The sequence below is a fragment of the Blennius ocellaris genome (assembly GCF_963422515.1).
Source record: "Blennius ocellaris genome assembly, chromosome: 17".
Taxonomy (NCBI): Eukaryota; Metazoa; Chordata; class Actinopteri; order Blenniiformes; family Blenniidae; genus Blennius; species Blennius ocellaris.
In genome coordinates, this window is record NC_137666.1 from 3,955,809 (window position 1) to 3,980,673 (window position 24,865).

Consider the following 24,865-nt stretch of genomic DNA (forward strand, 5'->3'; position numbering starts at 1 on the left):
CAAGATGTTTTATACATTTTCTATAAATAAAGTTGATGATTGAGTTGAAAATGACAGTTGCCACTGTGGTTCAGGTTGTAGAACAGGTTGTCCTCAAGTTGCCCGAAAATGGGTTGTCAGCGATCCGCCATTAGTGTTCTTGTGTGAATGGATGAATATGACTGAACAGCAGAAAGCATTTTGAAACTGAAAAAAAAAAAAAAATATCAGTCCAAAGACTCACAATAGGTTGAAGATAATGCTCCAACAATCTCACCAGTACGCAACATTATTGTATAAATGGGGAAAGTTCTTTTCACGTTCTGTCAATAAGGATTTCTATGGTCTTTACAATTTTGTGCATTAGTGATGTTGTATTTGTATTCATGCTGATCAAAAAGGCCACGTGCAAGCAAAACATGAGGAGGGATTTTTGCAGTTCAAAAATAATACAAAAAATAGCTAATAATACAATTTAAAAGAAGAGAAAAAAATAAGTAAATTGAGGGTCAGGATTAGGGAGTTTCAAAATGTTTCAGGATAGAAGAGATATATGCAATTGAAATTGATAGTATATATAACAAACACCCTTTTTTTCAGACTTTGAATGACAGATTGTCTTCATTGTAAACAATCTGATCCCCTTACGCAAGAGTACTTTGAATACTGATTTTGGTGCTTCAGTCTCCCAGTTACCTTGTACTTGTGCAGGCATGGAGCACTAAGATGCTGCCATCGTTATCAAAGCACATTGCATAACCGCCATTTACATTGGTGATTACCGTTGGTCACATTTAAGAACGGGGGGGTACCTTGAGCTTGGCTGTTGGCCCTCCAAGTATCTTTTAATATATTCAGCTGAAGGGACTAGTGAAATGTAAATTGAGTCACATTAAATCATCTACAAATCAGTCGAATTTACATCCGATGATTGCTCTTGTCCTCCTGTTTCTTTCGTCTTGTCTTGTAGCAAAACACAGTGGATCAGAAAATACCTTGAATTTAACAAAAGAAGAAAAAAAAACGGTCACAATTTTGCAAGATGTTTTGTTTTTTTTGCACTATTCCAATTCAGCTGTGTGAAACAGACAGAGGCAATGTTATTTTCATCGATTGTTTCTTGTTGTCAAGTCACATTTTTCATCGACCCCCCTGTCGACACACGCTTCTTCCTGCAGCCCCCTTGGCATCAAAGGCTCTTCGATAACCAGGTTACTGAGCTGATCGTCTTTAGCGGCGTCCTATTATTAGCAGCCCCGCGCGTCATTCGAGATGTCTGGGGAGCCTCTCGCCCCTGTCATCAGGGCCTGTTGTCCGTGATCGCTCGCTGCGGGTTGCCAGAAAGAAAAAGAGTCGCAGCCGTAACCGTGTTGCAGATGGGATACCCAGATGGCCTCGCTGAGCGCCACCCTCTTTTCCCTGAGCCCCACCCCCCCCCCCCCTCCCTTTGCCTCCCTCCTCGCCGCCTCAACCGTACCACCGGATTAGGCATCGGCATGTGGCGCCAGAAGAGAAAGCAAGGCGAGCGGGGAGGCTTGGCAAACGTCGGCAGCTCTCCTTGACGCTGCCGGGCCGGAGCCGTTGCGTAAATGGAGTTCTCTGGAGAGAGCTGAGTGTTAATGGGTTTGGCGGCTGGGATTTTTTAATGACGCGGGGGTGAAGCGCCGCTCAAATTACGCAAATGTCACCATCAAACCACACGTACTGCGGATGCCAGCTCTTTAGAAACACTCGTCAAGATAACCTATCAGGGAAAAGTTTAGTCTTTACGTATGTGGGCCTTTGAAGGGGAAAGCCACGCGCTGCATATAATTTCTTGCCACCCACCTTTTAATATTGAAAAGTTAATGGAAATAAGTGAGCTGAGGGAAATGCTAGGGGTTGTGCAGTTTCGCTCCTGCATTCTTACTGTTTTCGCCCCATCTTCCTCCCCCTTTTTTCTTCCCTGTCTAAAGCAAGAAGCTGCTATTATATTTCTCACCAGATGCAATTAGAGCCTCTTAAAGCCCTTTCACACACTCGCCGATGACTCATTTCTTTTGTATGTGTATGCACTGCAAGCGAGATTGTGTGAGTGATCTCTGTCTTCTTCTGTTTTCGCTCGACTCTTTGTTTTCCCGTTCACCTTTTCCTCCCCAAAACACGCTGCAGTGACAAGATCCGCGGTTCATTTATTCTTTCTTTAGCATTGTGCAGCAATCTTCCACCGCCGCCAGAGGTTGAACCTGCCGACAACAAAAACCCAGAGTCATGACACACGTGCGCGCACACACATCAACTCGCTCCACTGCCAGACGTGACTCAGTGCAAACACATCCCAGTATTACCACATCTGTCCCGGCAGCTGTGTGCGTTTGCATGGTATATAACTAACACTGGTATATAACATGTACAGCAACTAACACCTGCAGAGGTAAACTGAGCAACTTGAAACGCACACAGATTCGGAGGACTCCTACGTGCATCAGTGTATGAGATATTATCAGTCCCTTGCTGTGGAGCTTCTTATTGCCTGTGCATTTTGACTTGAGCTTTCAAGGGTCATGCTTGACGCAAAAACTCTGGTCACACCACAGATGGTAGCTAAAAGGGGAACGGCTGCACTAATCTGTCCAAGGCTACAAGTACTAATGCAGTTACTGATGATAGACACCATACAACAAAGTCGTTAGGATGCTTCCATATCTTTGCTGTGCTTAAATCCTTGTCGCTATGATTTCGCTCATTGGACGGGTTGTGAAAGTTCGAACTAATTCTTGCTGTTACCTTATGTGAAGTGTCTGATCTAAAATAACAGGACCTCTTACGTCTGACTTCATATCTCAGAAACCTGTCAGGGAAAGTTTTAAATGTAAACCACTCGCAGTACATGTATACTTTCTCATTATTATTGAGATGTTATTGGAGATGAATGAGCTGAGAAATCTCGACTCATCTATTCTTGCTGGCTACAATAACACAACAAAGACAAAGATTATGCTATAAGATGGTCCATTAAATGATGTTTCAAAGCAAAGCCAGCTGATGGATATTCCAAATATCCCCTGGGTTTCATTTGAAGAAGAGCGCGTGAAGCAGGCGAGCCGTAAACACATCGCCGTCGAAGCAGCTGAGACGGAAATCATCCGAGTGTTGATGGGACAGTGGCAAAACAACACTTTAGAAAAACAAAGTGGAGATTAAGTCTGGACTGGGGTTTGCCTAAAGGTATGTGGGGAAACTCTGAAGTCACCGTGACTATATGCTCAGTCAGATTGATATCAGACTCGGCATGTCAACATAAACACGTGACTCTACTGTGAATCGGCGTGCCACAAGCAGGTCCTGGTAGGGGTTAAAAAAATATGCAGCTAAACATGGAGAAATCACACAAAAAAAAACTGATTTAGTCCCACTCATATTGGGGATGTCCAAAAAGAACGATTTAAAGATGAGGTGAAAGTTGTGGTTGAGTGAAAGCCCAGGCTTCAGTCTTCAAACCAGTTGTTTAAACCCAATTCCTCAAGCATTCTGACAGAAACAGGACAGTATCGCAAACATCAATAAGTCACGTTACACTGCTCTAATGTACACATTACCAGGCAACCTTATGTTGACCACATTTGAAGGCATCTTTTTTCTTTAAAAAAAAAAAAAATCAGTTGTTATTTACTGAATGGAAATCACACTGTCTGTGGTTCCCTTTTTAAAAAGGGAGAAAACATAAATACTTAGTAAAGGCATTGTGACACAAACACTGTGGTCACGCCACAGATGGTAGCTAAAACGGAAGACAGCATCGGCCTGCCCTCAATGACAAATAATATTGTAATCATTGATAATAGCTTGAGTAAGACAACGCCGTGAGTAATCCTTTGTTTTCCTCGGGCATGATTCAATGATACTTTGTCGATTCATCCTTCCTGGCACGGCATCCAGAACGTGGATGTTATGACTGTTGACTGTCTGGTGATGCCACCAAGGTACTTATCATATGTTATGACAATTACTTCCATGAGCAGCATAATTAAAGTCACACAGTCAGGAGAAGGTTTACATGCTCCCCGCTTTGCTGCACCTAATTGGAGCCGCGTGTTTGACATGCATGTGAGCTCCGGGAGAACGTGACGAGGAAAATGAAGACAAACTGTTAATTCAGGGAGTGAGCTGTAAACAACAGGGTGAGGAATGTGGATTTTCATGTACTTGAAATTCCATGGTCGATACATTAAAACATTGATGATACAATGAAGAATGAAGCATCTTCGATATGAGCTGACTCGTATTGGTTTGTAGCACAAAATCAAGTGTCTTTGTGGATTTTGGACAACAGTCTTATTTTCTATCTATATGCTACGTAACTCTAAATTCCAGCTGTCACTTTCAGTACTGCTTGGCAAATCCTCCATCAAATTAGTTCTTAAAGAAAATAGTAGATGTAAATCCAGTATATTTGACTTGTAGGCACCTTAATCACCCCTGTGGATAAACAAAAAAGATCAATAAATTCAACCAATGCGTCAGACTTGGCACATAGTCTGTCCACATACCAAAACGCAATGTTTGACTATTATTGGGAGAAACTTGGGTCCCATGTGTGTTGCTTTCAATTAGCAAATAAAAAAACAAAGTGAAGTCATGAGTGAAAAAGGGGAAGGGCAACCAGAAACTGGTCAATCTGTAGTCAACACAACAATGCTCACAAAGCATTGGTATGAGCAAAATACGGATTTGGTTAAACTGCGACTCATTAAAAGAAACTCGCTCACAATGGCTTCTGACCTTTTTTGTCCCTCGCCGCACGCCCACACTCACACACTCACTGTTTGTTTACCAGTTGTTTACCACTTAGTGATCGCCTCTAATTTGAGTCGTGATTAAGAACAATCATCTATGTTCGCATGAATAGGTGCCATGTGGCTGTGTTGGTCTTCATCTGTGTTAAATCTACAGACCCCCCTCTTTCGTCTCTGAAGTGCCAAAACAAGACCAGAAGCAATAGGCAGCTTCTCAGGTCCGTCCTGGATGCTTAAAATGTATTTATTATGATTTAATTTGAATCTTAATGTGTAATTTTGACAACCTTGGAGCAGGGAAAGCCTCCAGCACCCTCTGCGATCTCTTTAATGTCAGGCGTCCGACGGATGAGGGTCGAGGACCCCCAAGTTTGGAAGTTTGAGTGTAAACCCAGGAAATGTAAAAAAAAGTAAAACTTGAAACACACAAACACACCCACCTGCTCTTAAAGCTTCGTCATCCAATAAATGCTGCTTCCTAAATAAAGCAGGAATTAGGGGCCCTGAGGACAAGCTGTCAGAGGAAGTACATCCATCACATTCAGAGCTCTCGCTAGAAAAACCAAAGTGATGGAAACTGAGGTGCAAATTGGTTGCGGAGAGAGAGAGAGAGAGAGAGATGGAGATGGAGACGGAGCGTCAGAAAAAGAACCCTGGTGTCATTTTCCTTGCGACGTGGCCTCGGCGCGGGCGGTTACAGTACCAGTGTGCTGGGAAAAAAAAAAAAAAATACAGAGACGGAGACATTACTTCCACTTTTACTCGCGAGCAGCCCAGCATCCACCTCAAAGCGCCAGGTGGCCAAAGCCCTGCGCAAACCCACGCAGCTGCTCTCTTATGTGCCCACGCAAACACACACACACACACACGCACACACACACACACACACACACACACACACACACACACACACACACACACACACACACGCTCGCATTTCTTTTTTGCACAACAGACTTTGATGTCACCAACGCTGAACATATATTTCTCTCCCGACACACGCGCTCACACTCGCATGAGGCTTTATTTTGTACACAGAGATATCAGAATTAATCGCTTCGTCAAGCTGGGCTTATCCTCACACATACACAGAAATCATGGTATTAGATGCGTTAATGCTCTCCGCTCATGAATATGCATCAGACAGTGATGTGCAACACGTACAGAGGATTACTTCTGACAAACACTTCCCGCTCTCTCTCTCTCTCTCTCTCTCCCCCTCTCCTGCTCTTCGACACACGGAGAGGGTCACAACTCATCACACCCACACACTGACACTCATATATGGGGTTATATGTATACATGATGTTCAGTCTCCCTCGCTCACACACGTGCGCACACACACACACACACACACACACACACACACACACACACACACACACACACACACACACACACACACACACACACACACACACACACACACACAATCCTGCCAGAGACGTGGTGGTTCTCTCTGGGATAAGAGGTCTTTTCACCAGGGTCTCTTTATTTTTCTTTTTTCTTTCTTCCAGGGAATGCTAATTTAATTGTTTAAAAGGTGTCTTTTTATAGAAGCTTATCCACTTGAGCTCTGCCTTGCAAGAGCAATCCCCAGCGGTAGCCCACTAGCCTTTGTTCCCATTGAAAGTTTAATTAAGGTATTGCCAGAACTTGGCAGTGAAGGCTCAGAAATAGAGAGAGACAAAAAAGGAAAAAGGAAAAGAAAAGAAACATCTCACAATTGTAAAAATGTGTCACTCGGGGACATTGTCAAAAATTGAATCCTTTGGAAAGCACGCTGACAGCCAGAGCTGGGCTTATTATCAGGGGAACAATTCAGGTTTTTTTTTTTTTTTAAGCCTTGTTAATGACTGCATGTTATCCTGAGTGACCTGTGGATTAGGAGGCTTGACACTTGTGAGCCAATAAAAATGATCACCGCTTGCTTTCTTGTTACAGTGAAGACGATATTCAACCCAGCGCCCGCCGCTCCTGACTTGGATCCAGATTTCTACCGAGTCTCTGATGTGTTTTGCTGTAATGAGTCTGAGGTGATGAATCACACACACACACACACACACACACACACACACACACACACACACACACACACACACACACACACACACACACACACACACACACACACACACACACACACACACGGAAACACATGCACACACTCACAGCTCGCAGTATTTATCACAGCAGCATTTCTGCCTCTTTGCACGAGCTCACTTCCACGAGAGGAAACTGAAACTACACAGCAAAGTTGAAAATACCTATTTTTAGAGATGTCCTTGAAATATATTTATCAGGTAATTACAATCCCAACTCCAGAAGACAACAATGTGAAAAAGTCACACGTTACTGTAATGGTACTTTATCATTATTATCATTAGTATCATTATTATTATTATTATTATTATTATTATTATTATTATTATTATTATTATTATTATTATTATTATTATTATTATTGTTATTATTTAATTAAAGGACCATTTGTCCTGAATTTACTTGAACTGGGGCGGCGTTTACACGCAACTTCCATTGTGCTTTGGGTGTCCGTTTTCACAACAATGGTGCTCGGAGCCTCTCAAAATGCAACTTTTTGAAAGTGCTCTGACTCTGTCTCCATGGAAATGGAGGAAAATACAATTTTTCTGAAAATCTGCTACTGTGCATGCGCACCACGACCGTAGTGAGTCGTTCTTCTGCACATGCGTGAGCAGATGGACAATATAACGATGGCGGTCTCCAGAGTGTCATGACTCCCAGTCCATATTCTCCTGGGACTTGGTAGTTTTATAGTTGAAAGTCACCCATAATGACAATCCAACTTTATTGTGTGTCATGTTGATCTCTGTGCATGTGTGGGTGGTCTCATTACAAAAAATAAAATAAACAACAGCACCAATTTGTGGCTGTTTTCAGTGGTTGTGCTGTTTCTGTATAAAAGAACATTGTTTTCAAAACATTGCCATGTAAATGCGAAACTTTTCCAAAACGAAAATGCAAAAACATCGCGTTTTCACTTGAGACGTCGCTTAAACCGGAGATGTCCAGCTGTCAGTAACGTTAGCATTAGCCTTTATTCACAGAGGATTTGATGCTTCAACAGCGTTCTTGCTCTCTTTAATAAGCGCTGTCAGCTGTTTTTTCTCAAGAGTGAACATTCAAACTCATACAGAAATAGCCTTGCCCAGACATGAACCGGCAGACAAATGTATTTTATTACCCTATCCCTTTTTCTTTTGGTTGTTTTTAATAATGGGGGTTTTTTTTACAAGCATGAATCAAACTATACAGAAGATGGCACTTTCTGTGGCATTAGGTTAAACTGTCTGTTAAATTTCGTGCCCTTTCACCTCGACCTTTTATTCTGGGATAGGCTGGAGAAAATGCTCCCTCCTCTTCCTCCTCCACGTCCACGCAAACAATTATTCTCATCAAAATGTACAGATATCCAATCAGCAAGGTGGTGCAAAGGAAGAGGCAAAGAAATTCAAGCTCCCACATGTACGTGCACCTTTTTTTTTCACATTGACTCACCTTCGCTTACCCGGGTCACAACCTCCCGCTTGCACATCCTCCTCCACCTCCACCTCCACCTCCACCCCTCACCTGCTGCAGCCTTCAGCCATAAACTCTCTGGCATAAGGGGGGGTGTAAACGAGGTCGCCGCCCTTTTACAGTAAAAAGTACGCCTTGACTGTCAGATGACAGACGGGAATGGGAGTGAAAACAAACGAGGCAGATGTGCTCTTTGGCTGAGTCAGTCACCCACCCCCACATCCACACACCCCCCCCCCCCTTCAGGGATCCAGTGGGTGAGAGTTTGCCCGGGAGGCCTATTTTGATGTGGGGATGCTGGGTGCAGAGGCGCTGCTGCAGCCAGGTGTGGGAACATGAAAGGGAGAATTGACGACAGCGCTTCGTTGAGTCTGCTGGATCGCGGCCGCCCAGTCGTGTTGCACGCTATGCAGTGTGCAAGAGTTCTGAAATCCCCTACCCATGGACAGGTATCCCTACGGAGCAGCTTTGAAACATAATGTCACGACAGTGACATCAAACACAATAAAAGTGTTTGGGGGAAAAAAACAAAAAACAAAAAGATGATCACAAGATAAGCCTGAAAGCAACTCACTTTTTTTTTTCTTAAACATTAGTTCAAATATTTAATTTATTACATCCAAACAAGGACGTAATAAAATCGTTGGTGTATATTTGTCTTTTTGGATGTTTGTGTGCAAGATTATGTCACAACTACCGTGCGGATTTTGTCGGAAATTTCACCACCGGTAGATGTTAGGCCATGGAAGAATTGCATTACATTTTGGAGTAGATAAAGAAACTTTTTTTTTTTTCTGAGTCCTGGCCAACCAGAAAGCGCTGATTGCTCTTATTTATTTATTTATTTATTAAAGCGAGTTCGATCATGTTTATTCTCACACACACACACACGCGCGCGCGCACTATCATGCTTCTTGGTACGGGTCAGTCACACACAGTAAAATACAGAAGTGAAGTAAAAGCCCTCGTCTATCCGAACGGTTTATACAAGATGAGAAGCCTGAAGAAACCACAAGCAATCACGACAGACCGCATCCTGTTTTTGCAGTTTCTCTTGCTCCCGACAGGTCGTCGGATTAGTTTTTGCAAATCCACCAGACACAACAACTCTTTTGTTCCAGCTGCCACTCAGTAGCTGTAAATAGGCTTGTGCATGCTTGATTGTTATTTTTGTTTCCATTTTTTACTTCGCTCCAAACGGGCTCCTGTGGATCATAAAGTGCAACTTTGATATTGACCTCAATGTGTTATTGATATAGTTTGTTATTGTTTTAATTGTAATAATAGACTATTGTTTTTCATCAAAACTGAGTGATGATTTAACAAACACTAATGATTTTGTTACAATGTAGTAATGTTAAATAGTCTGATACCTATTATATTATTAAAAAACAATTTCGATTTTTATATATATATATATATATATATATATATATATATATATATATATATATATATATATATATATATATTGCATCAGAAGATGTTCAAACGTGCACTCAGATGGCTAGTTCCAGTTTTTTTTGTATTATATCGTGACTTAAATTTCAGTTTTCCCTGGAAATATAGAAGTCCAAATGTTTAAAATGTAATTATCTATGACAACATTACATTTGACCAAAAAAAGCCTCAAATTAAACTAAATACATTTAGTCAGAGCTTTATCAGGCATATGATCATATTTGATAACTTGTGCATTCCTCCGATGTCTTTAAAACAAATAACTGTAACTATATTATGTGATTGAATGGGGACAGTAAACAACGAGATGCTTGCCGCTGGTATGTTTTGCCAAAAGCATCTTTCCTTTGCAATCAGTTTACTTCCCATATTTACCTTGAATATACGACAAGAAATCTGTACAATTTTAAAACTTTCAAGGATACAAATGGAGAGTTTAAGCGAATGCTCTGTAAAGCACTTAATACTGGCGGCCTAGTTTAGATGCGAAAACTCTCATTTGTTGTTTTCCCAAAAGCCATCGGATTGGCAAAAGCTGTTAAATATACTGAAAAGAAACCTTCTTCATAAGGTCACTTTGGAAAACAAAAAAACTGAGTGGGGAGAAAGGGAAAAAAAAAACTCTTTGAGAGAGAATAAGACGATTGCAAATCGTCCTGTGTGTAAAGCGAGAAGAACACCTTGAATACACAAAACATCTGTAATGACAGTAGTTTCTCCTGCTCTTCTACCTGAACGTACACTTCTTTTCCAAGTCCGCCCACCCCGTCAACATATTTATGCTCTTCATGCAACAATAGGTGCTTGCTTTTGTTTGTGCATGCATGTGTATGTGCGGTAAACACACACACACACACACACACACACACACACACACACACACACACACACACACACACACACACACACACACACACACACACACACACACACACACACACACACACACACACACACACACACACACACACACACACACACACACACACACACAGCAGAGAGGTAATTCAACTCTCTCATATTCTTGTACACAGAGGGAGGTAGATTGATTCCCTGCCCTGGTGTGAAGCTGATGACTAACAAAACGGCTCTTTTTCTCTTTTGGCATCCGACAGCACCGGGGTGGCTGCGGGCTCTGAAAGCACCGGTTTTATTTTTGAACTGTCCAAGGTCATTGTTGGCTCTGACAGATCACACACACACACGCACGCACACACACATATATATACAGTACAGACACACACACACACACACACACACAAAAAAAACGGTGGGTGGGGGTAGAGATAGCGAGGGGAGGGGTTGGAGTGTCCTCACTCCTCCTTCTCCAGGTTAGCGCTGCTGGTGTCAGCTGGTGTCCTGACCCCCCGGTGTGCTCCGGGTTTTCGAGCCGGGACACATGTTGTGTGTGTGTGTGTGTGTGTGTGTGTGTGTGTGTGTGTGTGTGTGTGTGTGTGTGTGTGTGTGTGTGTGTGTGTGTGTGTGTGTGTGTGTGTGTGTGTGTGTGTGTGTGTGTGTGTGTGTGTGTGTGTGTGTGTGTGTGTGTGGTCCCACTGTACCACAGGGGAGTTTTAAGGATGACAGAGTGCAGGCGCTCTTTGATCCTCGGCCCTTGTGCTACTCTGAAGTGCTTTGCAGCGATGTGGAATCATCTTTGATGTCCAACCTGAGGACCCCCCCCCGACCCTGAACCCCACCCCCACCCGTGTCCCCAAAAAATGAGCCCTAATAGCTGCAGATGCGCGATGGATCACGCCCGAATGAGAGCGTGACGACCACAAACACACTCTTGTTTTCTGATGCTGCCGCGTTCCACTTATGGCTGTTGCCTTGAAAACAAGGTCACTGGGAAAGTCAGAACATGAAGACCGTTTTAAATGCAAATTCCACAGCTCAAACCTTTTTTTTCTTCTCCCATTTGTTTACTGTTTTCAACAAAAACAGCATAACAAGAATTAATTGGTGCACATACTGTACTCCATAGGTGCCAACAACAACAACAAATATGACTTTATGTTGCTTTATTTCTGATCACAGTAACATTGTAGACATCAGAATGTTCACTGTAAGACGATGCGAATTAAGTTAGAATTTGGCGATAAAGACTCACAGTAAACTCAAAAACTCCAATGCTGGCCATGCAGAGAACAGATGATATGATAAACATAGAAAAGTCACTGTTTTTCTCTGGGTGTGCTCTGATTGTAATTGTATTACGAGTCTGTGACATAAGCTGGCGGCTAGAACGTTTCCTCTGGTTGATGACCTGCCGATCTGTGTGGAGAGGCCGCAATACCATTGCAAGTTGACGCTAGAAGTAAATTTCAATGTGTATATATATATATATATATATATATATATATATATATATATATATATATATATATATTAGCCAGTCATAGACTTAATTTTTCCTTGCAGTGTTTTTGAACCAAACTCTCCTTTCCCAGTAAAGGATGTTCTCAATTTTCTCTGACATTTTCCCTTTTTACACCAAATGCTATGCTGCTTCGTAGAAGTCTTGTGAATTGTCCAGGAAAACCTTTGTACAGTGACGCTTTTGTCTTTAAGCAGCAGCTTCCGATGCACATCAACATGCCTGTTGAATGATTCGCATTCATAAGATGAGACGCGATAAGATGAGGTGAGGAACAGAACAAGAAAAAGAATCAAACAAGAAAAAACAGCAGTGACATATTTCACATAAGAACAAATATATATATACATATTATATGCTGTACATATATAATATGTACCCAGGGTGATATGACAGCATTGCACAGACTTTATTGCACAGCCATGAATTTATTGCACCATGTAGCTTGTTGCGCGGACATTTATTGTTGTTTGTTGCACATCTGATGGATGTTGGCCATAAGGAGTTTTCATGGCGGTTCAGTCCGGTTCTGGAGACCCCGAGTTGCAGCTCGGACTCGTTTGTGTAAAATGTGCGTAAATGAGTCGGGTCGTCCACAGTTTTCTGTGTCTGTCTGGTGACGAACTGCTCATTAAAGCATCTGGAGGGAAAGATGGTTCTGTGACCCCCATTAATCTACACGGCAATTTGCACCAGAGCGGCAATCTGTGACCTCCCCTACACGGTCGGGCCACAGTGCTGTACCTGATGAGTCTCTCCGTTGCCGCCCGGCAGGAGAGCACCATGATTCCCCCGCTCCACTCCGTACCTGTCGCATAGATCACATGAGCCTCTGCCACCCTCCTTCTCCACCACGCTGTGCGTTATTGTAGCTTTTGCTTCTTAGGTAGTAAGCCAGAGCAGTAATTGGTGTCTATTTGTGGAGAGATCGCCTGGTGAAAGTGACAAAGACCAGGGAGCTGGTGGTGGAGGAGCAGAAGGGGTTTGGTTTTTCTCGGTCAAACATTTATTTAAAGGGTAAAAAAAAATAAAGCTCTTCATACTGGAGGAACGTTTCTTTGTTCTAATAATACTCATAAGCTACCCCCCCACATTCATGACGCCACATTACAATAATCACTTAAAATGCATCTCTGTGTGGCGATAATGTAGTGAGGATGAAAAAAACACACGATTGCAGATACGTGCTGCATGCTAATACGTCCTTGCATGTACATTTGGGTTTCGCACGTAACAGTAAAATTATGTTCGGCGTGGTGTCCGTGTTAATAGTTTTTAAGAATGTTTTTTTTTTTTTTTTTTCATTATGTCAGGAAATACACCTTTTACAAAGAAACTGCAACTCATCTTCATCCAGACAGCTGTTTACTCTGCAGTGAGCCGCTGCGGTTCAGAGGCTCCTTGAAGTTTTCCCCCCAAAACATTAGCTGTGGAGTCCTGCTCTGTCACGGTTTAGTCATTTTGGACCCAGATGAAGCGGCGCAGTCACAAGATCCACTCTTTTGAAGAAAAAAGAAAAAAAAAAAAAAAACGTTGGGCCCGCAGACTGCTGACAGATCCAGCAAATCTTCACAGGCTGAAGTGCGTTTTATGAGGCTGTCTGACCACGGTCAACGTGTAATTAAGAGCTGACTCGCCGCCAAACTGTTAACACAGAACAGTGAGCTGAGGAAAGTAAGCAAAAGTCGTCTAATTAGGGTTTGTTTGGACACGAATGGTTGTGAGCTGCTGAACTCTGTCCATTAAAGACATAAAACAATGCGGAAGGTGAAGCTTTTCCTCTGATTATGCATGTTACACATACAGTACGTTAGGTGCGAGGGTTTCGCCTTAAAGGATTTCCGTTTGTTTTTTTCTTTCCAGTTTCCTTTGTTTTGCTCAATGTTCAATCGTATTTCCAGACTGTTGATTAATTAAAGTTGAAATTAAATAAGTGTATTAAAAAAAACGTTTTCCTCACAGGCAGAGCTGCTCACCGGCTTTTCAGTCTCCACAGTGGACGAAGCTCAGCAGGCCGGTCAGGAGCTGCTGAAACGTGGCTGCGGGAACGTCATCGTCACTTTGGGACCTCAGGGCTGTGTGGTGCTCAAGGCACTGGGGTCCACATCCAAGCATGTCCCAGCGACTGCGGTCAAAGCAGTGGACACAACGGTAAGAACGACACAGCTACTCATTCGCACGTCCCAAAAATATTTCTCGACTTTCTCGAGTTCTATTTGTTGTGTGACGATGCTGGTGTCAAATTACAACAGCAGGATCTTTCCTCTTAAATTTGCAAGGGAAAAAAAACGGAATTATCTTGAATTACTTTGTTAATATTCACATTTTTATGGTTAACACTGTCGAAATATTCTGCGCGATATCTACAATATGACCACACTATACAGAACGACTTAGCCTTGAACTCGCACTAGCGAATTGAAGTTAGCACACTCTGAACTGTAATGCTACATAGGATTCACAGAGGATAAAATAGGCTGGACAAAGCGTTCGGTCGATGGGTTTGTACTGTGGAAAGTCACATTTGTCTTTGATCTGTGAATGTTTTCAATCCCACTGTGAGCAGAGGTCAGGGCAGGTGTCACCGAGGCTTCTGTGGGTGAAAAAAACATGTTTTCTTATGCTTGATTTTCTATGGTGCTGGCTTAAAAAAAAATTTCAATGCCAACAATATCTCTTTTTTTTGTGAACCACATCTTCATTGTGACGGTCCAGTGTTCAGACGTTGGTCAAGGATGGTGTTTAGTGAAACCTGAGTGGCAGCATTCAGGAGGTTTTACCCTTTTCAAGGGCTATTTTTTTTTCCCTTTAAAAAAAATAAAATAAAAAATGGCGGGAGAAAGTGGATAGCCGGTCTTCTGCACTTGTGAGTTCTGAACAAGAGCTGACTTGATAATAGTCATTTCTCTTCATTACACCGCCATCGCCTCCAGGACAGTACCACTTTTAAACCATATACGTCTCAATTCTGTCGCCATCATGACAAAGATTAAGGCAAATAAGGCATGTCAATTTGACATTTTTTTATGCCTTCCATCACACGTACGGTGCATTTTATTTTCTATTCCTGTAATTACTGAATAATTTGCAGTATTTTTACCTTCTTCATTTTCCACATTTGTCAAAGGTGAAAATGCGTTTTCAATGAGAATTAACGCTCGCCATCCCACATGTCACTGTCATACAGACACTGGAGGAAAGATTTATTTCTTCACACCACTTGCAGAGGAAGTAAAGAAAATCTTATTCACAGAAAACTTTCACGCTTTTTTCACTTCTTCTTCTTTTTTTTTTTTTAATCCTCTCTCTGCTTCTCGGCCAGAACGGTGTAAGTCGGGCCGAGGATGTGGCGACCACCGGCTGCTTCCCCTCCCCTGATCGCAATCTTCAAAAGAGTACCTGAGGCTTTGCTTTGACTCATTTCTCACCGGCCTCTGCGGCTTGTTTTTTTCGTCACACGCGGGGCCTTGCTTCCACGTTTCCTGCCGCTGAGGGCTTTGTGTTGTTGTGTGTTTCTACCGACCGAGCGCGTCATCGCGCAGCGGCGTTAATCACCTCCCCGCTTCAATCGGACCCGCTCGGCTTTAATTGTTTGTGTAATGGATTCTTTCATGGAGCCTGGGGACTTTTATTGTGCAATAATTTCCGAGTTGCCGTTGCGTGTTAAAGTGGAGAAAAAAGAAAGAAAAAAAAAGAAGTTGAAGCGTAAGATCTGGCACAACACTGACGGTGAAAAGCAGCTCGTAGAGAAGACTTGAGGTTAAACGTTTGGCTCTTTTTGCCCCATGTATGGCATCTGTTGCCCCCGTAGGACGTAACTACCCTTATGCGTGTGTCTTTGCTTCCCAATAGTCCCCTGGGGCATTTACTAGCTTTCCCCCCCCCTTCAATCACCCGTGACTCACCTCTCGGGCTTGCATCAGTCAGCAGAAAGCTAAAGCTGCCCCTCTCTCTCTCTCGCTCTCTCTCTCTCTCTCTCTCGTTCACCCCTTTGTGTTCTTTGATGGGCCCATAAATTGTGCAGTGTTTAACTATTTTGGACATCATAATCCCCTCTTCCAGTAAGACTTTTTTTTTTGTTTTTTACAGGAGTGAGTAGGGAAAAACAACAGGTTGTTACCAAAATTGTTATTCCCTTTGCCTCAGCTTGTTCTGGTAATACGGGCCTCTTAGTTATCATTCCATCTTCTGTTATTATTGCTTTTGACTGCTCCTGCTTCCCGCTCTCGCAGCAGTGATGGGAATGCCCCCGAAAGCTTGTGAGGACCAGATCTTTTTTTTTTTTTTTAATACGGTCACACGCCTCAGATCACGACCCAAAGCCCTGAATTCAGTCAACAATTATCCAATATCAACACCGTGAGTCACGCTCTCTCATGGTTCAGCGAACAGTTCAGCTGCATGTTGCGCGAATGTGCAAACAAAACCTCCTTTTATTTTCACCGTTTCATCACTTTTGCTGCAACTTGTCCCAGCTGGAGTGCGCGCCGTCGATTGATCCGCGTTTAAGTTGCCAACATGACTGCTAAATCATCCATCCTCGCGATTTCATCACCTTCCCCTCTCGCAATGAGACATTTTAACACAGCGGGAGCGTTTTACGGGCTGAGTCAGGGACGGGAGTCTGGATGAATAACAAAGCAAATCCACTCATCCACTGTGGGTCTCCCCCACCTCCTCCAGTTGTGTCCCATCTTTCTTTTCTTTTTTTTCTTGCGTAAATTAAGTGCATGCTTCCCTAACAGAGATCACAGTCTGGGCTATTTTTGTGTGGACAGTGTGATTAGACTTTAACACACATACACACACACACACACACACACACACACACACACACACACACACACACACACACACACTGCAGGACTTGGGTGGCCTCCGCCGCTCCGGGAGGTCCACCGTGTTGGGCGAAAGGTAGACAGTGCTCTCGAAACCAGACATTACAGACGGGTCAAATTATTCCCAGTCTGCTCCGCTGACCGGACGACCCCAATGCAACGATTCCTTCCTGGAAGCCCCCCCCCCCCCCCCCCCCCCCCCCCCCCCCCGACGGTAAGGGAATACCTCCTGAACGACGCATTCCTCGACCCGGCAAAATTGAGGTCAGCGTGACACGAGGAGAAGAAAAAAAACTGCCACATCACCGTGTTTTAATGGATCGCACGTGCTGCGGCAGCTGCTGCGACCCAGATGTTCGGCCTGGCCGCTGCCAGCGCACAGTCATGCCCGTCAGTGCTGCACACAAAACGAGGCGAAGACAAAGCGCTGCGGATGGATCAAAGATGCAAGCGGCCTAATTGGTCCAATTAAATGTCTTTTTGATCTCTGAAGCCTTCCCCTCTCGCTCTCTCGCTCTCTCTCTCTCTCTCTCTCCCTCTGCTGCTTCAGAGGAACCGTTAGCGGCTGCTTTGCGAGTCTTTACTGGAAGCTTCCGGGCGTGGAAGCCCGCTGTTAGTCACCGCTGCCCCTCAGTTGGTTCTTTGCTCTCCCTGGGGTGCCTTTCATTGACAAAGGCTGTAGGCTGCAGCAACTGACTCCATCTGCAAAGAGCTCCATCTGTCACACCAGGGCAAGGAGTCGAGATCGGAGGCCTCCGGGTGCGAGCTACAGTTGCAGAATCAGAGTGTGTCACGCAGCGCACCTCAGAGGAACCTCAGCGTGCGTCAGAACAGCAGATAAACCGGTATAAGCTACGAAGGAGCAGCAGCATCAAATTATTCTGGAAAAACAATTGCATCGTCGGAGTCCCTCGAATGCAAACGTGCAAAACGTGCATCAGTTCAGAAGTACTAAGGGGAATGACATTACAAATGTGATCAAAAGCCAGTCTGCCGTCATGTCACAGTGTCACAGGTCACACTAAAGAAATAGGAACCAGCAGAGGCAGAGTTGAAGGTGGCGGTGGTGTGTGCAACTGTTTAGTATCTCAAGGTGTCACACAGCCGCTCATCCAGAATTCGTTTTTTTTCTTCTTAGCTCAACACTGCTCCTGTGGTTACTGGTGGTACTGCTCCATTGATTGATATCTATGGGCTCTCAGGAGATGAACAAAAAACATTACTAATAACCATTTGCATCTCCTGTGTGAACCCAAAGAGGAAAAACTTGATCAAATTAAATGCTGCTGCACTAAATGTCAGGCGTGAATTTTTTTTTAATTCTGTGTGCCTCCATTTATGAGAGGCAAGGCGAAACGATTACTATGCCCTGCGCCGGTTTTAAGTTTAATCTTCTTCTTCCACCGGTGAAGTGGGTGGGAGCACGTACACAAACAGCCCATCAAAATGTGCAGAGAATTTGGGAATAATGTGCCATGACTTTTTTTTTAATGATTCGGCAATCCATTTCTGCAAAAATGTCAAAAAAACAAAAACAAACAACTTTTAGCAGCCAGGTAGAAAAGCTCAGTTCTGTTTGTATATGGGACCTGAGTGAGGCACAGACATTCATCACCACTATAGAGCTGGTTTGTTGACAAGTTTTCTTCATATCACAGAGAATCAACGATCAGCTGGTTTAATGAAACACGGCAGCAACACCGCCGCTAATATCTGTAGTTTTCCAGAGAAATAATTTGCCCAAGGGAAATGGATAAATTAACAGACAATCTACACTTTAAACCATTTCTCAACAAGCGGACATGGAAAGGCCTCTGCAGCCGGGTGCGCCACGTGACGTGAACGCTCGGGAGATTTAATGGATGCAGCAGATTCTGACAGAAGTACAATGTGGCATTCTAATTTCAGATCTGTATTTTCTATAGGTTTTGTTGTCTCGAGCGCTTAGCGTTCGCTCTCTTGTGTCTCCGCACTGCACTTTGCAAAGATCGCTTGTCAATCAAAGCGTGTGGGCGCCTCAGTTGTGTTTGGATTTTCCCGTTGATGGACTTCTCTGTGTCTGTATGCACTTCTTTGTTTTGTCTGCGCAGCTGTGGCAGTAGCTGCTACTCCTGTGTTAACTATTCAGCTCTCCAGATTCCCAACACACAGCACTTGTGCTTCTGTAAGTAGCATTAAAAAGGTCAATTCCCTGGAGTTTTCAGTGCGACAGCCCACTGCATATAGAAAGTGTTTACAACAGCAGATAGAAAGCTTTCAGAGGCAGTAGATTTGTCTCTGTTGTTGCTATATCCACCCAAATTGACTCCTCGCAAAGTAATTCATCCTTTTATTTTCCACCGCCTCTCCGCCGTGTGACCGTGCAAACGCATCAAGCTAAAGAAGAGTTGTTATTTTGTTTTGTTTTTTCCCGAAAGCGCACTTTGTTAATTCGTGGCTCCTCAACGAGGTGTCTGCCACTCTAAATTTCCAACTTGGGCATTAGTATCAGGCGGAGGAGCAACGGCGAGGTCAGGGCACGGCGGCGGCGGAGCGCGGCCGACCGGCGTGGATGAGCATCACAGCTCATCCACGGCGAGTGCTTGTGTCACTTGATTGACGGGCCTCCAGATCTAACCTTCACCAAACTGTGTCGAGGGCGGCGGCAGCGCAGCTGAAGGGGGTAGCGCTTGTCAACCCCGCTGAGCTTCAGTCACTTGATCCGGTGGCGTCACATGCCAGTTTCAGGGAAGGAGACGTTAGTAAGACAGAGGAAAGGTTGGACAGTGGCTCAAGCAGTCAAGTGGAGCTGAAGTTTATTCCGGAACACTTTTGTTTACTCTATAATTACATTGTCGTCTTTTTTTGGTGCCATATCTTGTATATCCATCTATACTGCCTTTTCTTTTTCTTTTTTTTTTCTTTTTTGCAGTTGTATAATGTTTACTTTTACCCTGAAACTCAAAAATATGTTTTTCATGACTCAAAAGAACCATTCTGAATATGAACAAATCCTGTCGTGAAGAGACCGATTTTAGCAAAACCATGCAAAGTTAACCGGGGGCCTCGCTCCAGTTTTCACAGTGATGAGAAATGCAGGCTGTATATATCTGACTCTGAAGGTTCCCAGCAACAGTGGGATTTTCGGCTGTCGGTGTCGTCAAAGCCTCCACACTGTTCACGACTGTACAAGAAGAATGTAAATAATCATTTTTGGCAGACTGTACGAGCTGAATCTGCGCCGACTCAACGCAATTGCGCAAAAATAAAATGTGATAAGCGTGCGTCATACATTTCGTCCCAGACAGCCGAAAATCCGAAAAGTTTGTAGGAGCCTGAACGTCAGTATTTTTTCATCAAAAGGGCATGCGTGACTTATAAGAGAGCAGGACTTGCTAAGATTCTGAATAGACTGTGCTAAATTGCATTCTTATGCTTTCCATGAGTAACATCATATGATTAGGGTTTCGCTTGCTTCAGACCACCTCTGTGTTGTTTTTAAGTTGGATGAACACACACACACACACACACACACACACACACACACACACACACACACACACACACACACACACACACACACACACACCATCATGTCTCAGAGAGGATCCGGTGGAATGAATCACTGGCTCAACTTCAACTTCCTTTCTTAAGGTCAAGGTCTCGCTAAGTGCCTTGCATGTTTAAGTGAATATAAATCCATTTTAATCATTTGACCTGAATTTCATATCTAATGACCAGTTGCTCAAATCCCTATTTGTTATTATCCGTCTCTTTGCGCTGGCCTTGTGATGCATTTGTGACCTGCCCTTTGTCAGCTTGGATCCTCCCCTTCATTCCTGAGTTGAAGATAAAGCAGAGTAAAAAATTAATAAAAAATGGATATAATGGATATTTCAAGCCCATAAATTTTGTTGTATCAAAAAGTCGTCTTGTTCGTCATGATGTAATTAAAATTACCATCTTGAGATAATCAGCTGTTGGTAAAAGTCAAGCCTTTGTGAGCACGATTGAGGTTCAGATATTGGCACAGTTCAACCTATTATATGAGCTGTGACCAAAAAGATTTACCTGCCGCTAACATTAGCTTTGAGCTAAACCAGTTCCCGCCACACCCCGATGCACCGTGACAGGACAAAGACGGGTGTTTTTGCAGGGATTTGGTAGATTACTGCGATGTGTATGTCTCATTCGAAAGAAAACAAAGGTGGCTTGTGGTGAGAAAGTAATCATCTATTTTTAAAGCTTTGATGATTAAAACCAACTTATTCCTATCGGCTGTAGGGCAATGCTGTCCATCATCTTATCCCCCTCCAAAATGTCATCTGAAAGACGCTTCCCGGACCAAAAAAACCAGTCGGACCTGCTTCACCCAAAGTCGTGTTTTCCAAACGCCGGGCCTGTATTTTGAAGCCTGGTCGGTTGCAGCTTTACCAGACAGGAGACATAAACACACGCAACAGGTTTAAACATGGAACTTCCAGAAGGCCTGTGAAATGTTTCGTGTCTGATCTCACTCTTTCCACCATCTCCAGGAGTCCAGGAGACTCTTGGCAAGCACTAAAGTGGGTGGGGGGGGGGGGGGTTAAAAAAAAAAAAAAAAATGCAGTCATACAATAGATGCTGGTTGGGAGTTAAAGCACCAGCCTAAATGAAAGGGCTTTTAGATGCCATGTCAGTACGTCTCATGGGTGTTGGGGTTACGTCCAGTCAAACCACAGCTGCAACAAGAGGGTTACTTTGACGTTGCAGGGTGGAGAAGGTGGAGCGGGGTTAGTGGGGGGGGGGGGGGGGGGGGGGGGGGGGGGGGGGGGGGTGTTCTCACAGAGGTGCTCCGAACAAAAGTTGCAATGAACTCTGTTGAGAGCCGAGGTGATGAGTAATGGAGCGGGCTTGTGAGAACTGGCGTGGGGGGGGGGGGGGGGTAGTTTGTGGTTAAACATGAGCGTGTCGCCACATACCATTGTGCCTTTTCCCATCAGCGAACCCCCCCACCTCCACCATCACCACCACCATCCCCCCCTCCCCTCTTTCCCTTTCTACACCCATCATCCCTAACCACCCGCTCCCTCGGCATCCAGTCCTAGTCAGACCTCACCACTGCCCCCCCCTCACCCCCAACCCCCCTACCCCTCCAGGGCGTAGACGGCACATTCCATCTTTATCAATAGGACGAAGAGTAGGAGGAGGAGGAGGAGGAGGGGGATGATTTATGTACTCGCAGTGATAGCAGCCAAAGCCGGAGCTGCTGGCAGCGCCTGCTGAAGCCGCCGAGCAGCCATGTGCCGTTCAGCTGATCGTGGAAAACAATTAGTTGTGAGCCACTGGGAGTTTGACTTTCACCACGCTTTTTTTTTCTATTTACTATTATCAAGAAGAACAAGAAAAAAAGACACAAATTAACAATTAGCAACAGAATATTGGCAAGGTGTCTGCCATAATGTAACACGGCCTTATTGCTGTACAATGTGAGGTTTCATTGGTATTAAAGTGATGTGATGCCCTTGTTTGATTCACAACAACCTTTATGACCTAAAGAATCATTTTTTTGCCACTTTTCACCAAATAGAATTCATCTGAAGTCGCCAAACACGTTCAATCTCGATGAAAACTGTATATTAGTAGTTTTAGAACTACTATACAGAGCAGGAAACATTTTATTACATTTTTAGCAGTTTTTTTCTTCACTTGTTTTAATCCTGCTACCTTTTTTTATTTGTGTCAGCAGTTTAAGGTTTTTGTTAGGGTTTTCTTTTGCCATTTTTACTGCTTTAGCCAATTTTCTTTAAATTTTCTCGGGGTTTTAGATATTGTCTTTAGCTATTTTAGCTGCAGTAATCTTTTTATCTGTTTCACCTTTTTAAGATTTTTTTTAATGAATTTTTTTACTATTTTACCTTTTCTACCCAACAAATAAAAGTTTTTTTTTAAGAAAAAAATGTTTCTTTACTCATTTTCTCAGAGCCAGAACAAAGAGTCACAGTGTCCTCCTGAGCTCCGACCCCTGTACAACACAACAGACTTTATGGGGGTGGCTGTGGCTCAGTTGGTAGAGAAGGGTCATCCTCCAATCCCGATGAATATCATCATAACAATAATCTCAAAAAAAAAAAAAAAAAAAAGTATCAGGAGCATAAAACTTGATTTATCCTATTAAAACACAATTGAATATTAATGTAAGTGTCATGAAGAGAAATTTGCATCTCAAAATCAGCTTGACATAAGTGTAACAGGTGCGATGGCTGCAGACTTTATAGAAACATTTATTATTTTTATTGTCTATTTTATTATTGTGTGAGTGTGTTAAATTTGTCTGTGCACACACCGATTTGCGAAGAGGGAGATAAAAGAGAACCATGCGAGTCTCGACTGAGAAAACCATAATGACAAGATTTGTCATGGTCGAAGAGCAAAATATGCACTTGTAAAACTCTAAATGGGTGAGAGACGTGTTTGTGGTTTAGGTGAGAACCGAAGCATACTTTACATATATAAAAACTGAATTATGCACATACAAGTCTTAACAGCATGCACGAATGATGTAAACATATTCGAATGTGTTTACACATAAACAGATATCAGGATACGAACATATTTGAGGTCATTTTGCTGCTATAATCGTCAACTACATCCCGGTGACTAAAAGAAATATAAAGATTCACCTCAGATCTCTGGAAAAATGATGGTTGAAAATGATGTGATGCCGGCATGCTTTATTCAAAAACACACCATTACTAACACTTGATGAAAGAATGTTGACATGATGGGGGGAAAAAACCTGCAGAAAAGTTTCCAGAAATTAAAAGTTGAACAAAGGTTTCCTCTATATTTTATTGTGAACTGGTGACCAGTGTTGTAGCAGCGCTGGGCTCCATCACACCTCTTTATTGTGTACTCTCTCTGTCTGCCAACAAACACTTTGCTGTGGTCAGAGGGTATCTGGTTGGTAAAAAAAAAAGTATTCCAAAGTGTTGGCATTATTAAAACAAACTTTGTGAATCACCGACGTGGAGCAGCGGTACCACGTTTAACAGAAGTCATGAGCTTTCGACTCGAGTGTGTGAGGATGATTAAAGCATGGATGCAGATGTTTTCATGCAGATGGATGAGAGACACTTGCAGCTCGAGGAAGCTTCGAGGAGCAGGCAAATGCCACAGCACCCCCTACTGTTCACAGCGGCCTGAATCTAAACAATCTACTGGTTTGTGTGAAATAAGTATGAGAAAAACAAGGATTCTTACTTCTTAAAATATATGGCATTTGGTGTACTCCATATTTGAGTTCTCAGACCGGCATTATCCAGATGATGGACTAAAAACATTTCAGGACTGAGGAACTAAAATTTGTCAAATGTTGTGTTCCAATTCTATTTATTCATTGACACATTCTAACATTTGATTTAATTAGGTAGTTAAGCTCAGTAAAAGTGCATGACGGTCCATATATTGAGGTCTACTTTCAGTTGTCGTGAGTTAAAAGAGATAGAATGTGCACGTACTCTGCTGACATACCAGTTGCATCAGTCTGCCCACTCGGACGTGATGTGTATATGTGTGTGGGGCGGCAGTGTTGGGTTTTCCCGCTGAGCAGGGGCACACGGTCAAATTGTTTTGCGCCGCAGGTGGAATTTAATAAAGCCAGTGTTGTGATTATTGTTTCTTTGCTTTCCCTCACAGGGTGCCGGAGACAGCTTTATTGGAGCGCTGGCGTTTTTCATGGCTAATTATCCCGCCTTGCCCCTGGAGGAGATGGCCCACAGAGCCAGCCGGGTGGCGGGGCAGAGCGTGCGCGCCGTCGGCACGCAGACGTCGTTCCCCTTTAAGCGGGACGTTCCGGCTGAGCTGTTTGCAGAGCAGTAACCCCCCCCACCCCCCGTGATGATTAAACTGAGCAA

General features: G+C 43.5%; 1 protein-coding gene across 1 annotated transcript in view; it reads left to right on the top strand.

Moving 5' to 3' along the window:
• Nucleotides 1–24,840, top strand: part of rbks (ribokinase) — a 42,694-nt gene extending 17,854 nt beyond the window's left edge. Inside the window, exons 7-9 of the mRNA XM_080512974.1 lie at nt 6,699–6,790; nt 14,116–14,304; nt 24,648–24,840. Of these exons, the coding sequence (XP_080369100.1) occupies nt 6,699–6,790; nt 14,116–14,304; nt 24,648–24,830 (464 nt within the window). The 3' untranslated portion in view covers nt 24,831–24,840. The remainder of the gene's footprint in view (nt 1–6,698; nt 6,791–14,115; nt 14,305–24,647) is intronic.
• Nucleotides 24,841–24,865: the final 25 nt, after the last annotated feature.